The sequence below is a fragment of the Micromys minutus genome (assembly GCF_963924665.1).
Source record: "Micromys minutus genome assembly, chromosome: 12".
Lineage (NCBI taxonomy): Eukaryota > Metazoa > Chordata > Mammalia > Rodentia > Muridae > Micromys > Micromys minutus.
In genome coordinates, this window is record NC_137981.1 from 39966797 (window position 1) to 39980999 (window position 14203).

The following is a 14203-nucleotide window of genomic DNA, read 5'->3' on the forward strand; positions in this document are numbered from 1 at the left end:
TATGACTACATATGTGGTGAATCCCCAGGTGAAGCATTGTCTGAGTGGTAACCTAGTCACAAAAGAACACACATGGTATGTGCTCACTGATAAGCAGATATTAGTCCCAGAAAGCTCTGAATACCTAATACCCAAGAAACAATTCACAGACATGAAGCTCAAAAAGGAGGAAGGCCGAAATGAGGATGCCTCAGTCCTTCTTAGAAAAGAGAACAAAACTCTCATGGGAGAAAATGCAAGGTCAAATAGAGGAGCAGTGATTGAAGAAAAGATTCTTTCTACTTTAAATCCCTGTTTTTGTTCCTGCTTAGCCTTTTTTGGTGATCTGAAATAGAAATAAACATTGTTAGATTTTCACCATTAAGCTGCTCTGGCTTAACACTTTTGTAATAGCATCAGATCTGACATTAGATGGGTGGATTTACCTTGGAATAAAAATAAGATATTTCTTCTGTTAAATTTTATATATTCTGGTTTTTGACACCAGCATCATCATTTCATAAGACACAGATGTACACATGATAATGTGTTTTCGAAATATTAGTTTGACACAGGTGTTTGACAATGACACATAGGCACAGGGGAAATTTTTCTGAACAGAACACCAATGGCTTATGCTCTAAGAACAGGAATTGACGAATGGGATCTCATGAAATTGCAAAGCTTCTGCAAGGCAAAAAACATTGTCAGTAGGACAAAACTACAACCAACAAATTGGGAAACAATGTTTACCAATCCAACAACATCTGATAGAAGGCTAAAATCAAATATATACAAAAAACTCAAGGAGTAAAACCAAGAGAATGAAATAACCCTATTGAAAATTGGGGAGCAGAGCTAAACAAAGAATTCTCAACTGAAGAACATGGAATGACTGAGAAACATCTAAAGAAATGTTCAACATCCTTAGTCACCAGGGAAATGCAAATCAAAATAAATCTGAGATCTCACCTCACACCAGTCACAATGGCTAAGATAAAAAATTCAGATGACAGCAGATTGATTCTAGGGAGGATGTGGAGAAAGAGGAACACTCTTTCACTGCTGGTAGGATTGGAAGCTTGTAGGAATACGCTGAAAATCAGTGTGGTGGTTTCTCAGAAAATTGGACATAGTATTACTTGAGGATCCAGCTATACCACCCATAGGGATATACACAAAAGATGCTCCAACATATATCAGAGACACATGATACTCTATGTTGATAGCAGCCTTATTTATAATAGCCAGAAGCTGGAAAGAACACATATGTCCTTCAACAGATGAATGGATACAGATAATGTGGTACATTTCCACAATGGAGTACTCTCAGCTATTAAAAACAATTACTTCATGAAATTCTTAGACAAATGAATGGAACTAGAAGCTAACATTCAAATGATGTAAACTGGTCACAATACACACTTGGTATGCACTCACTGATATATGGATGCTATCTTGGAATAGCCAAGAAACAATTCACAAACTTTATATAGCTAAAAAAAATAATAATAAAGAAAGAAAGTCAGAATGTTGATGCCTCAGTCCTTCTAAGAAGGAAGAAAAGAACATCCTTGGGAGGAAATACAGGGATAAACAGAAGAACAGGTATTGAAGAAAAGATTATTCAGAGACTGCCTCACCTTGGATACACCCCATATGCAGCCACCAAACCCAAGCACTATTGCTGATGCCAAGAAGTGTTTACTGGCAGGAGCACATTATGGATGCCTCCTTAGAGGCTCTACCAGAGTCATACAGATACAGTTGAGCATGCTTGCAGTTAACCATTTGACTAAACAGCAGGACCCCAATGAAAAATCTATAGAAAAAAAACTGAAGGAGCTGAAAGTGTTTACAATCTCATGGGAAGAACATTATCAACTAAACAAGCCTTAAAGAACTCCCATGAACTAAAACACCAACAGTTGAGCACACATGGAGAGACCCATGGCTGCAGTTGCATATGTAACAAAGGATAGCATTGTCTGGAATCAATGGGAGAAGAGTCCAGGGAATGCGTGTTTTCCCAGTGTAGGGGAATGCTAAGGCACTGAGGTGGAAAGGGAGGTTGGGAGAGAGAGCACCTTAATGGAAACAAGTGGAGTGGGAAGAGGAATGAAAGCTGGCGCGGGGATAACATTTGAAATGCAATGCAGAGAATATTCAATAGACAGTTTTAAGTTAAAAAAATGTCAGGGCTCTAGAAATGTGACACAATAAAATTGAATGTTAGTTACTGTAGAAATGTTTAATGCTACCCATTGCCCAACTTGCTTTTAATGTAGTAAAACTCAATTTCAGAACTTAGAATTTAATGATGTATAGCATCTATAATCCCTACCAATACATCTAATTTAACTTTCAGAATAATTAAAGCTCTGACCTAAGGCATGGTCTTAAGAACAAAAGGATTTTCAAGCCACCCCCTTTATCTGGTTCCACAGAGAATCACACTAATATTTCAATTATTATGGAATCCCTTTCCTCCTGGGAAACTTTTAAAGAGTTACTTTTCTTCTAAGCATAAAACATATTTGACAACAGAACTTACATATCTGAGTGTGTGGAATCCAAAACTTTTTTTAAGATGCTGAAATTATACATAATTACAACATATTTTTCCTTTTCTTCCCTACAAACATTCCCATATTTCTTTCCTGACTTTCCATGTTTTTGGCATTCTTCTGCACTACTAATATAGTTACATATGAATTTTTGCAAAAGCGTCTGCTTGGTAACTGTAATGTTATTTGTATTATACATTTATTGCTTAAAAACTGTTGTAAGATAGAATCTGGCTTAACTCTGGGAGCAGATCATTAAAATGAAAGAGCTATCTTAGGTTTATTATGTATATAGTACTTGTCATAATTAACAGAACATTCTGTCTAGGCATCATTTATGATTATTTACCAAAATATTGGGGCCATAAACACTATTCCTTTCCTAGCATTTTAATAGTTTGAACAGTTTGCACTGTTTCCAATTTTAAATCTTTAATTTAACATTTAATACTTTGTACACTGAGCATCTTCTTAGCAGCGGGCATTAAATCAATGTTTGACTTGATTTTATTCGATTTGATGTTTATTGAGGATGGGGAGATGATATTACTATCTCTGTGTGATAGAGGACAGGAGAGAAACAATATTTTGATATCCTGCCTATGGTTAGGAAATGTGCCAGCATCATGAAACTTGCACACACCCACTCTTGTTTTTCCTTCAGGTTTGAATCATGCTTAAAATATGCTTTAAAATATTTTAACCTACTTAAGTATAGAAAATAGCAAACATAGAGCAAAAAAAATGTTTCACATTATGATCCATAACAACACATATTACAGGCATACCAAACATGAAGATTTTTGCATACTATCTACTATAAAACACATTTAAAATAGAAACTAATTGAAATTGATCATGCATACATTTTTACTCAGATCTCATTGCTTGCAAGCCTGAGTTCACTCTGAAATTAATATTTCACAACTTCTGCATTCACTAAGAAATGAACAAAGAATTCTTGGGCTCAGGAAAATAGATAAATGTATTTTAAAATATCAAGTGGTCCTAATATTAAATGTATATATTATTCTAGGTTGTTCCACTTTCTGGCTATTATGCATAAAGAAACAATGAACACAGTTAAGCAAGTAGGATTGAGAATCCTTTGGATATACGTGCACTAGATGCCCCTCTACTGAAGAATAGATAAAGAAAATACAGTACTTTACATGATTTGTATTAATCCACAGTTTTAAAAAAATGTCATTATAAAATTTGCAGGCAAATGGATGCAAGAAGGAAAAACTCATCTTGAATGAGTCAATCCATATCCAGAAAAAGAAGTCTTGTATGTATTCAATTATAAGTGTATTTTAGGCATTACATAAATGATAATTAAGCTACAATCCACAGACTGAAAGAAGTTAGGTAAAAAGGAGGGTATTCATAGAAGCATGGATCTTCCTAGGAATGGAAAATTGAGTAGATTCCTCAGATGGACTGGGGACATGTAGGGCTAAGAACATCAGGGATCAGATTGAGGAGGAGAGATGAAGGAAGAAAAATTAAAAAGAATAAAATGAAATAAAATATATTCCAATCGTATTCTTCTTCTTTTATAAATAGCTAAAGCTAACTGTAGTCATCAAGGTTCTGGATTAGTCTATGAATTTGTTCCTAAGTATAACCTATTAGTTAGCTAACATATCTAACAGTGGTTAAAAAAATGCTAATTGTTCAATTTCATTTAGAAATCAATAAATAAATAGAGATCTCCCAATTTCTCTAAAGGTCAAAGTTCTTAAGTTATTATTCACCCATTCTGTTCTCTGCCATTCTGATCTGAAATGTTTTTCCTGTGTTCCTCAGTGAGGCAGGAAGATGAATACAGACAGACCTATTCATGCTGCTACAGATTCATCAAGATCTCCCCTTTGCTCCCTATTCTCATTTTATTTCATTCTGTTGGAATTACAGACATTTTAAAAACAGAGACAGGACTCTTAGCAATTATAAAATAAGTTGATCGTACATGCTTAGATGATATTGCCACCAAGCAAGTCCAGATCTCACTGTATCCTGGGTTACACATATCAAACTGAAACTTTAATTGAACTGTTACTTGAATCTGTGTGCCATAAAAAGGTCAGCGTCATAGACCTTAAATATTGCAATCCCAAATAGGAAGCCAGCTAACTTTCTACTTGTGTCATATTCTCCAACACAGAAAACACAGAGTCATAACTCCGATATTCTAAATGTTATAACATAAGAGGTCATTTATCTGCCAGAAGAAGAAAGGCTGAGGTCTCTTTTAAAAAGGTTATTTTAACTTCTTACTCAGACAAAGAAGGCTGAAAGATCTGAAAGAAATGTAGACATAAGCCAGCAGAATCTTATGTGTTGTTTTCAGAGTCCATAATGTGTGAGGAGACACAAGAGTACTATGAAAATGAATAATATTCTGAAGAGATTCATTTAGCTTTTAAAGCTAGAATGTGATTTTTTATAGGTTCATATTAGCACATTTCTTGGATGTCTTTTCTGTACCCAAACCCCATAATTAGGTATTACTTGTGCTACTGTCCATATGAAAAGATTGCTATAATAAAATTATTAGTAAAATAACTAATATAATTATAGCCCATGGTTTTATAAGGTTTTATAATTCACACCAAGTTTTAAGACCAGTAAAAATCTTGATACACATATCTGAACTGCATATAGAATAAAAAAGAATGTCTGGAACTTGGTCAGTTTGTAAAATTTTCAGGGACCAAGAAGCAATCACAGCTATATTTGATGACAGTTCTCAAAAATATGTCACATATAAAACGCTTGAGAACAAGAATCATTTTTTTCCAAACATTTAAATTTGGATTAGTACCAAATCATTGCCTTTGATAATTCAAATTCTTGGAAACCAGAGTTTGTATAAAGCTCAATCTTCCCAGTGATATGAATGGGATCTCAGGTGTTTGTGTGTTTCTGGTACAGTAAGTTCCAGTTGAGGATGATGAATGGAGTCTAGAAATGTGAAACACACAATCTCTTTCTTCAAGAAGCTTGCTAATTTTTAGAAACACAGTTTCGGTTTTGTTGAACTTAATGTCAATAATTGTCCTATGAGGACTATTTTTAGAAATGATTATATCTATTTTATAAATGATAAAAAGGAGAACCAGGCTATTCAAATGAAATCATATTTGGAAGTGGCAGAATAAATGTTAAAACAGAGATCACATAACTCTGAAATTAGTGTGTATGTTAATCTACATTAATATACACTATGTATTTGATATGAATTATTCACATACAAATATTGATCAGATACATACATTGTAGAATAATGATTATTGTCTGAGGGCATAGTGAACACTGCTCTGACCACATCCTGTACTCCTTACTCACATTTCCTATTATGAATTGTACTCATGTTTGCCACAAATGATCTCATAAATAGAAAAACAGACTTGTTTCACACCATTATACCATAAAATTCAGCTACCAAATTTACTGATCCCTGTTAAATATCTGTGTTATAATGATCAATCATATTTCCAATTATTCTTTATAGTAAACCTGCAGCTTACTGTCAACAAACCTTAACACATATCTCCACATTTCACTTTATCCTTTGAACAAGCACAATTTCAAGTTTGTCTGTGCAAACATGCTTATTATTTTTATATAAATAATTCTTTGTAGACTCTACATATGGCTTTCACTTTGAAAGCAACCCCACACTAGCCAATGTCATAATGCAGTCATCTATGATATCTTGAAAATTGATAAGAATTATAGCACTTTGTAGGATTCCTGGTCTGGTATATATTCAAATTGAATCTCCATGCCGGGAGCTCTATTTCTCTTGAATAAGAAGATGTAGCAGCTCTGTTATGATTTAGTTCCAAAAATTATATAAACTATGTCAGGAATAAGAAAGTTGTGCAACTCAGAACTGAGCTTCTTGGATATGTTATGGGGGAGAAAATGGCAGTTTTTATGTTATTTATACTTCATTCTAGAGAACCAACTGCAGAATGTGTAATCTTTTCTTACATATTCAGCTTTAACATGGACACTTAAATGAGTCACAAATCATAAAGATCTAATTTGAGCATGGTTTAACTAACTCAACTAGTGATCATCACGAATCTTTCAGACATACACATCTGTTGAACATTATGTATATGTTGGCCAAATTTTGTTTGTGTGTCTTTGACTAAGTACCTTAAAAAGAAGTCAGCATTTTAGCTGAAGACATGAGCAAACATTTGAAGGGAGGCATTCTTATCCGATAATTGTGTATGAATACAAAACTTGCTGAGATGATGTTAATCACGTTGTGTTAATTACAATCCCAGTCAAACAGCCACATCTTGAAAAATTACCCTTCTGCATTCATTTTCAGAGGACAAGAAATCTAGTTGAACTGGAAATGCAGATTGCTTCGCCACAATGTTTCATCACACATAAATTTTGATTCTGCAGTTTGTCTTTGTTTGGCAACAGGTCAGAAGATGCTTTGCTAGCTCTTGGCTAAACACCTGCTCTCACTGAAACAAATCTGATGAATTTAAATCACACCATGAAACAATTTTATCAATACATTTCAAATGTGATCTGAGAAGTCCCAGTTTACTGCAGTCAAAGACAAACTTACAATATGTTGCTGGTACTATGATATGTAAAATAATTGTATTTTAACTAAATAATATTTACAAAGAATTTGACAAATTTCTCCATTGATCCAGATGCTTACATTTTCCTTACAAATGTTCTCAATATAGTGTATGTCTTCTTTAGATTATTATGATTACTAAAACAATTTTCCTGCTGTGTAAATAGGTATAAAATATATTGTTTATAAGATAAAGCCAAATGAATAGTTCATATATTTGATACAAACGTAATGGACTGCTTAAAAATAGTATGACCAATGTTTGGTTCAAGCTATGGATGTCGTACTTTTAGGTATAAAGGTTCAAATTAATGGGCTATTGTCAAATATTATTACCAATTCTATTTTTACATGAAATAAATTTAGAAAATTTAATTTGTGACTTTTTTCAAAAATTTGCATGCTTAATAATGTACTTCCTAGGGATTATATTGCACATAAGCATATTACACATAGGAAAATGATATTAATACCTTCAATGGGTGACGGGAGTAGTAAAGACTAAATGGGTTTATAAAACTGAAGCTCTAACCTGTAGCATGAGTAGCCTCATAAAACTGAGCAGGTCTCTTTGTGAGATGCAGAGAAAAGGTGACGGTCTACAGGTGAGGAAACAAATCTTTTCCAGGCAGTACCTCTGCTGGAACACTGCCCCATTCTGATCTCCAAAACTATATAGATTACATAAAACACTTATCACTACTGTTCAAATGGCATGTTCTAATATTTTGTTATGGCCAGTTAAAGAAACTGGTTTCATTATGAAGTTTGCACATATGGTTGTTATTAGGTCAAAGTACTCAAAAATTAAAAATGACATTATTGTGTGTGTGTGTGTGTGTGTGTGTGTGTGTGTGTACTTTAGTAGTCCCTTGGGCATTTTTAATACAATTAAGTTCACAAATCAAAATTTATCACTATACATATGTGGTGTTTTTAAGGAAGCAATAAAGTTGAATAGTTTAAATAAACTAAATTTAAAAATTAACATTAAGTGAATTGTGATTGGGTATATTTTTTGAAACTCTACAACATATGACAAGAAAACATCAAGCATTGTATAGGATGAATTCAAAATCTTGTCTCTCCTTTATTATTAGTTAATACTGTGACTATCTTAGTGACTGGGGAAAGAGCGTTGAGACCAGTGGTTCATGTCAGTAGGATAATCATATCAGAACACACCAAGATAATATCAGTTGACTTTACATAGGGACCTAGTCATCATGTTAGATAATATCTTGATCTTATCTCCAATACATGAAACTTCTATTTAAACACAGCATAACAAAGAGCAAGAGCAGACCATATTGTATTCTTCATTTTTACTGCTTTTTGTCAATTTTGATGCTTTGTCAGTAAGGACAAAAGACAAACAGATATGAAAGTAAGAATGTTCACTATGTCACTTTGAACAGCATAGATTGAACAGGAAATTTGCATCCATAACTATGGAGTCTTCTGTAATCCAAGTCCTCCAATGTTTAGTTTTATAACACTCTAATAAAATCTTTGAGGTTGGTCATTCTCTTTTATAAATTAATAAAATAGTGAAGATGGGAAAATATACTTAACATTGCGAGCTTCTGCATTTTCTATCATATTATGATGCAGTCTACTTTCCATCTTGTGAAAAATATAGTAAACACAAATTTTCAATTACTGACTTTATATGGAGGAAAGCCACTTCATTCCTTATCATGATAATTGATTATCAAGAGAAAACCTAACTGCTTGGAAGTATTTATTACAAACATGGACTTGTTTGCATCTCACGGAGCTGACCCATGTCCAACTTCTTTTGAAACCATCAGGAATTCCAGGTTTCTATTAGAAAAGCCAAGAGTTTAGGAGACATAGCCTTCTAGCCCACTAACTGGTTATAGAATTCTCACAAAAACCAGCTCCTGTTCATTCCTACGATAGTGACAACATTAACAAAAACAGCAACAAAACAACAGCTTTTCCTCTTATGTTTCAATCTGACCATAGGCAACATACACGTCTAGAGCACAGTTCTCTTTCTGCTTCATTTTTCTTATGCTAGAACCAATGTAATAGATATTCAACTACAAAGATATACTTTTCCCAAGTAATTCATACTTAGAATTTGTTATCTTCCTTTTGTGTGTCTAACAAAATCCCAAAGGAATATCATTTGGAATTCATCCCATTAATGTAATTTATTTTTATAATAGAATGTTCTTCTGTGCAGCAATGCACGCAGCCACAGTGTTAGGAGGTTCAGAAGCTTTTGGGAAAGCGTGTGCTGCTGTGTAACGAAGGAAGCGTGTAGGGAATTTTCACTAACACTTTCAATTTAAAGGAATGTGAGTCAGGAAGACTGCACTTCTACGACTTTGATTTCTACTGAGCAATAGGTATAAATTCTCCCCGAATGAATGTGGAAGAAAGGGAGCAGCATAAAAGGCTAGAGTGATGTTAACAATGAGGGAAGCAGAGTTTGGGAAATGCAGGAAGCACATATTTCTGTGAAAGTAATGGCCTCGGGCGCAGCCATCGGCTGGCAGCCCATTACGGTTAGGAAAGATGAAAACCACTTAATACCTAGAACAGAATCTTGGTGTTTTTGTAGACAATTTCTTTTCTTGAGGAGGGTTAGGGCATGTTAAGTGAGAAATAACAAGGTGGAGAAAAGACTGAGCTGCAAACCTACAGCAATGTAGTCAAGCAATCCACTGTGATATGCAGCCCAGGAAGGACAACATCAACAAAAAGCCCCTCACTTCATTTCCACTGGTAAGAAATCGTACACAACACAGAACTCAATCGTTATAAAATACTGACTTCTTCTTGAAATCCACATGTATTTAGAATCACTAATTTCTCAATTTCCATCACAAAAGTGGAGAAAGGTATCAATTAAGGTCATTTCATCAGATGTGAAACTAGGCTAGTCCTGGGAACATCAGATTGAAGTGCTTGCTTTGCCCACTAGGACCCGAATTCAAATTCGCATTGCATTGCTGCACAGCCACAACCATAACGAACCTTGTGGCTTGCTGTCCAGTTAGTCTAGCCAAATTGGGGAATCTTAATGATAAACTTATTTTCCATACAGTTATTCAATTCATTTTGGAGTCCTGTGATATTATCATAGACTTGGAATTTGAAATTCTGAAAGAAATTACAGAAAATGTTTGTTTCCATTTCCAAGCTCAGTTCAATCAGACCATTCTTCTGAATATTCAAAATAAGTACAAATGCTATTTAGTGTATAAATCAGTAGCTACTTTCAGGTAGGGAATCACTAATAAAATATCTGAAGCAGAATATGAATAACTTTTATACATTACATGACCAAGTCAAAATATCAAATTATTATCTCATTGAATACCCACACTAATCATACTTAACGTTATTTAAGGACAGTTTAACTGAAGTGCATGTGCATATATTTGTGGGGTATGAATACATGAATGCAGTGCCTTGGAACCATTCATTTGTAAACTGCCCTACTTGGATGAAGGAAACATGTTCTTAACCTCTGAAATATCTCAGAAGCTCTCCAAATATTTTATATCATTCGCTAAGTAGGAAAAATAAACAGTAGATGTCAGTATTTCTATTTTAAAGGCCCTGAAACAAAATAACACAACCCAAATTACTGGGAGAATGAGCAACAAAATTTGTCAACCTGATATATTCTGTACCTAGATTATGTGACCTATTAAAGGCAAGACGCTTATCAAAGTCACCTAAAAGTCTTCTAAAATATCCAGAAACCTAAATTGTGCTCATATTCTTTTTAATAAGTATGTGGCCAACCCTCTACCATGATAGATATTTTTGACATACATCTCTGGAAAATATTTATTATGTTCTTTTCTCTTCCTTTATATTCATCACTCTACTCATCCTCCAAACTTCTGTCCACAATATTTAGTTTTCTGTCCTACAATCATATCTGCCTATAGTCAGTGTATACCTTCACTAGGCAAAAAAAGAGAGGTATTAATTTTTATAGAACCTAATGAGTATAATAAAGTTAAAGGTGTTTGTGTTTTATATTTTGCTATTCTGACACTTCATATCACTAGCCCCAGGAAGATACTAATATTTGCTCATCTGTACAAAATACATGTTTTGTGTCACCTCTCTACAAAATTCAAAACAAAACACACAAAAAAAAACCAAAAGAGAGACATAATATATATATATTATGCCCTGAAGTATATATCACTTGTTCCACCCGATCGAGGGAGCAAGTTTTTACTTTTACTTCCTGTGTTGTAGTCAGGGGCATGCTTCTTGAACTTATTTTCTACCATCATTGAGAACACTTCCATGGGCACCTTTTCAATTCCTAGCCCATAAGCAAAGGACAAAACTGACCTAAATAATACATGTCTTTACTTCTGACTCTCCAGTACACACACACACATACACACACACACACTCACACACACACACACACACACACACACACACACACACACACACACACACACTTGTTCTGTGATACAGGGTACAAAGTAGCCCAGGCTGACCTTCAATTTGTGCACTTATGATTCTCCTGTTCTACTTTCCAATTGGGACTGAAGCTGTGCGTGGCAATGTCTAGAAATTATACTGTTTGCCTTAGGAAGTGAACACACCATTGACCTGAAACCTAATACATATTTCAGTGTAAATAATATACATTTTCTTATTGTAAATTAATGTTTAGAGTTATTTCTGTTCTGAATTATGGTGAGATAGAAAATTATGAATAATATGTTTATATTTCACAATTTTGTTGAATTTCAAAATCACAACTTGTTCATAACAAACTCAATTATCATTAAGTTAATAGTAATCTTTTTACTGTTTTTAAATTTTTGTGCACATGGTCACAAAATTGCCACACAGGATTAATTTGTGTACTAAATATTACATAAAGTAATGTAAATACTAGCAATTTTACCTTGAACAATTTTTTTTTCAAAATTTTAACCTATTCATGTGAAAAATCATCAATGAAAAACATTCAATTTCCCGTTTGATCTCTGAAATCTTTTTTTTTTTTTTTATTTCTAAGCAAATGTATCAGGAAACACTGCTACATTTTATGAGAAACAGACAATTTAAACTGTTGACAGGAATGGAGAACAAATAGCTGGATAACTTCCTTACTGATCGTTTTCCTTTTGCTAAGTACAAAAATAAGGAATTTGGGACATCTCCACACTTTGAAAAATCTAATGTCTGGGGATAATGTCATAGAATAGTGAGCGTCAGTCCTTGCTTTACCAACATTTCCTATCCAGGTATCTACATAAGAAAATAAATCTTTGTTTGTCTGCAACATACCAACAGAAATATACACTGTAACCTGCTTAGTATTTGCCAAATAGCATCTCGAACTAAATTTTATTCATGCTCTTATTTTGAAAAATGGGTCTTTTTAAAGCAAAAAGAAACAAAACAAAAACAAAAAAGTCAAAAACAGAAACAATAAAACCAGTTCTATGGGGGGAAAAAAGATAATTTTGGACTGTATATAACTGAAGCCATAAGTTCTAAAAATGTGTGTTACAATTTGTAATGAAAGGCAAAGTGAGGTACACGTAATATGGACATGTTTACACAGTTTCACAAAGCTAGCCATGAGGGAGTCAACTGTAAAATTTGCTGCCAGAGGAGCAGATGTAGTCATCCACAGCACAGACACTGGAAAGCTGAGGATATTCCTGTAAGTAGCTCTACCACTTCCCACGGTTTCTATAAGAAACCCAGATGAAACATACTGAATCATTCAAAAAGCAAACAAAGCAAATGAAACAAAACTATGAGATCAGATGGCAGATTAGTTGGCAAGGGGAAGTGTGTCAGTAGAAAAAGGAGGAGGGGATTTCCTGAGGGTACTAGGTGTGTGTGGCTTTCAATATGGTCAAAATTCATAATATACATGCATGAAAATGTTATAATGAAACTCATCATGTCCAATTACTATCCATAGACAGGATCATTCAATATCAACTGCTGGAAGAACTATATCACTTCATTCACTATGGGTCATCTTGTTCTAATTGTGGTAATAAGACTTAGCAGCGTGTTCCAATAGAGATAAACCAGGCCACTAAGACCTCTTTAAAAAGACCGTCACTCCTTAACGTATGGCTTCACTGTGCAACCTAACACAGTAGCTAATGACAGAGCCACTATAAATCCTTTCAGAGAGAAACATTTTGTTCTTTTATCACCAAAGAAAAAGTTAGCAGCTCTTCAGTCAACTACAAGCATTTACAGTAGCCATTTGTAATTTTAAAAGGCCAAGTGCCCTACCTTCCCTACATAGAGGGGATCTGAACCCATGTATTCTTCCAGCACGAAGAACTGATTCCAAACCCAGCTGCGCTTGGTGCGGGACCTTCCAGACTGGAAGTATGGCTTGGATCGGGACCTTGGCAGCTCAGCTTGATTCATCCCAGAGAAACACAGGAAGAGAGCTATAAGCTGGAGAAAATGGCACAACTCCACTTTGCCCAGCTTCATCTTTTTTCTTCTTCCTTTTTCCTGTGTAAGAAAAAAACCTTGACAGGAGAAAAGGCACAGTTCTAGTTGGCTTCGTAGCTTTTGCCTGCGGCAGTGTGTCAGCTGGGAGTCCAGAGATAATAATTTGTAGAGTGTTGGACTGGAAGAGGTCACCAGTGATGAGTAGCCGTTGCCAAGGAATGGCGTAATAGGTTCCTAGAACAGAGAGGAGAGCTTATGTCAGAAATCAGAGTATGCAATCTCACTGAGACTTCAGTTACTAAGAATACAAAATGTCAGTACTTGGATGAGCATTAAAATATTAATACGTACACTTACAAGATTATAATAATTGTAGCCACATTTATAAATTACATAACTACTGCCATTTGAAGAATCGTCTTCATTCCACAGTACAATTTTCATCATCTTCGAGGGACATTGCATCATATGATTTCTTCTACATTAAAGCATAACATCGTAGTGAAAGATTCTTTTAATGTTACCCATTTTAAAAATCTTACAATTTGCTCTATTCATTGGGATTAGGATG

General features: G+C 34.4%; 1 protein-coding gene across 1 annotated transcript in view; it reads right to left on the reverse strand.

The window, feature by feature from the left end:
• Positions 1-13671, reverse strand: part of CDH7 (cadherin 7) — a gene marked incomplete at both ends in the record, with an annotated part of 103687 nt that extends 90016 nt beyond the window's left edge. The window contains one exon of the mRNA XM_080926655.1: positions 13462-13671. Coding sequence (XP_080782781.1) covers positions 13462-13671 — 210 coding nt within the window. The remainder of the gene's footprint in view (positions 1-13461) is intronic.
• Positions 13672-14203: the final 532 nt, after the last annotated feature.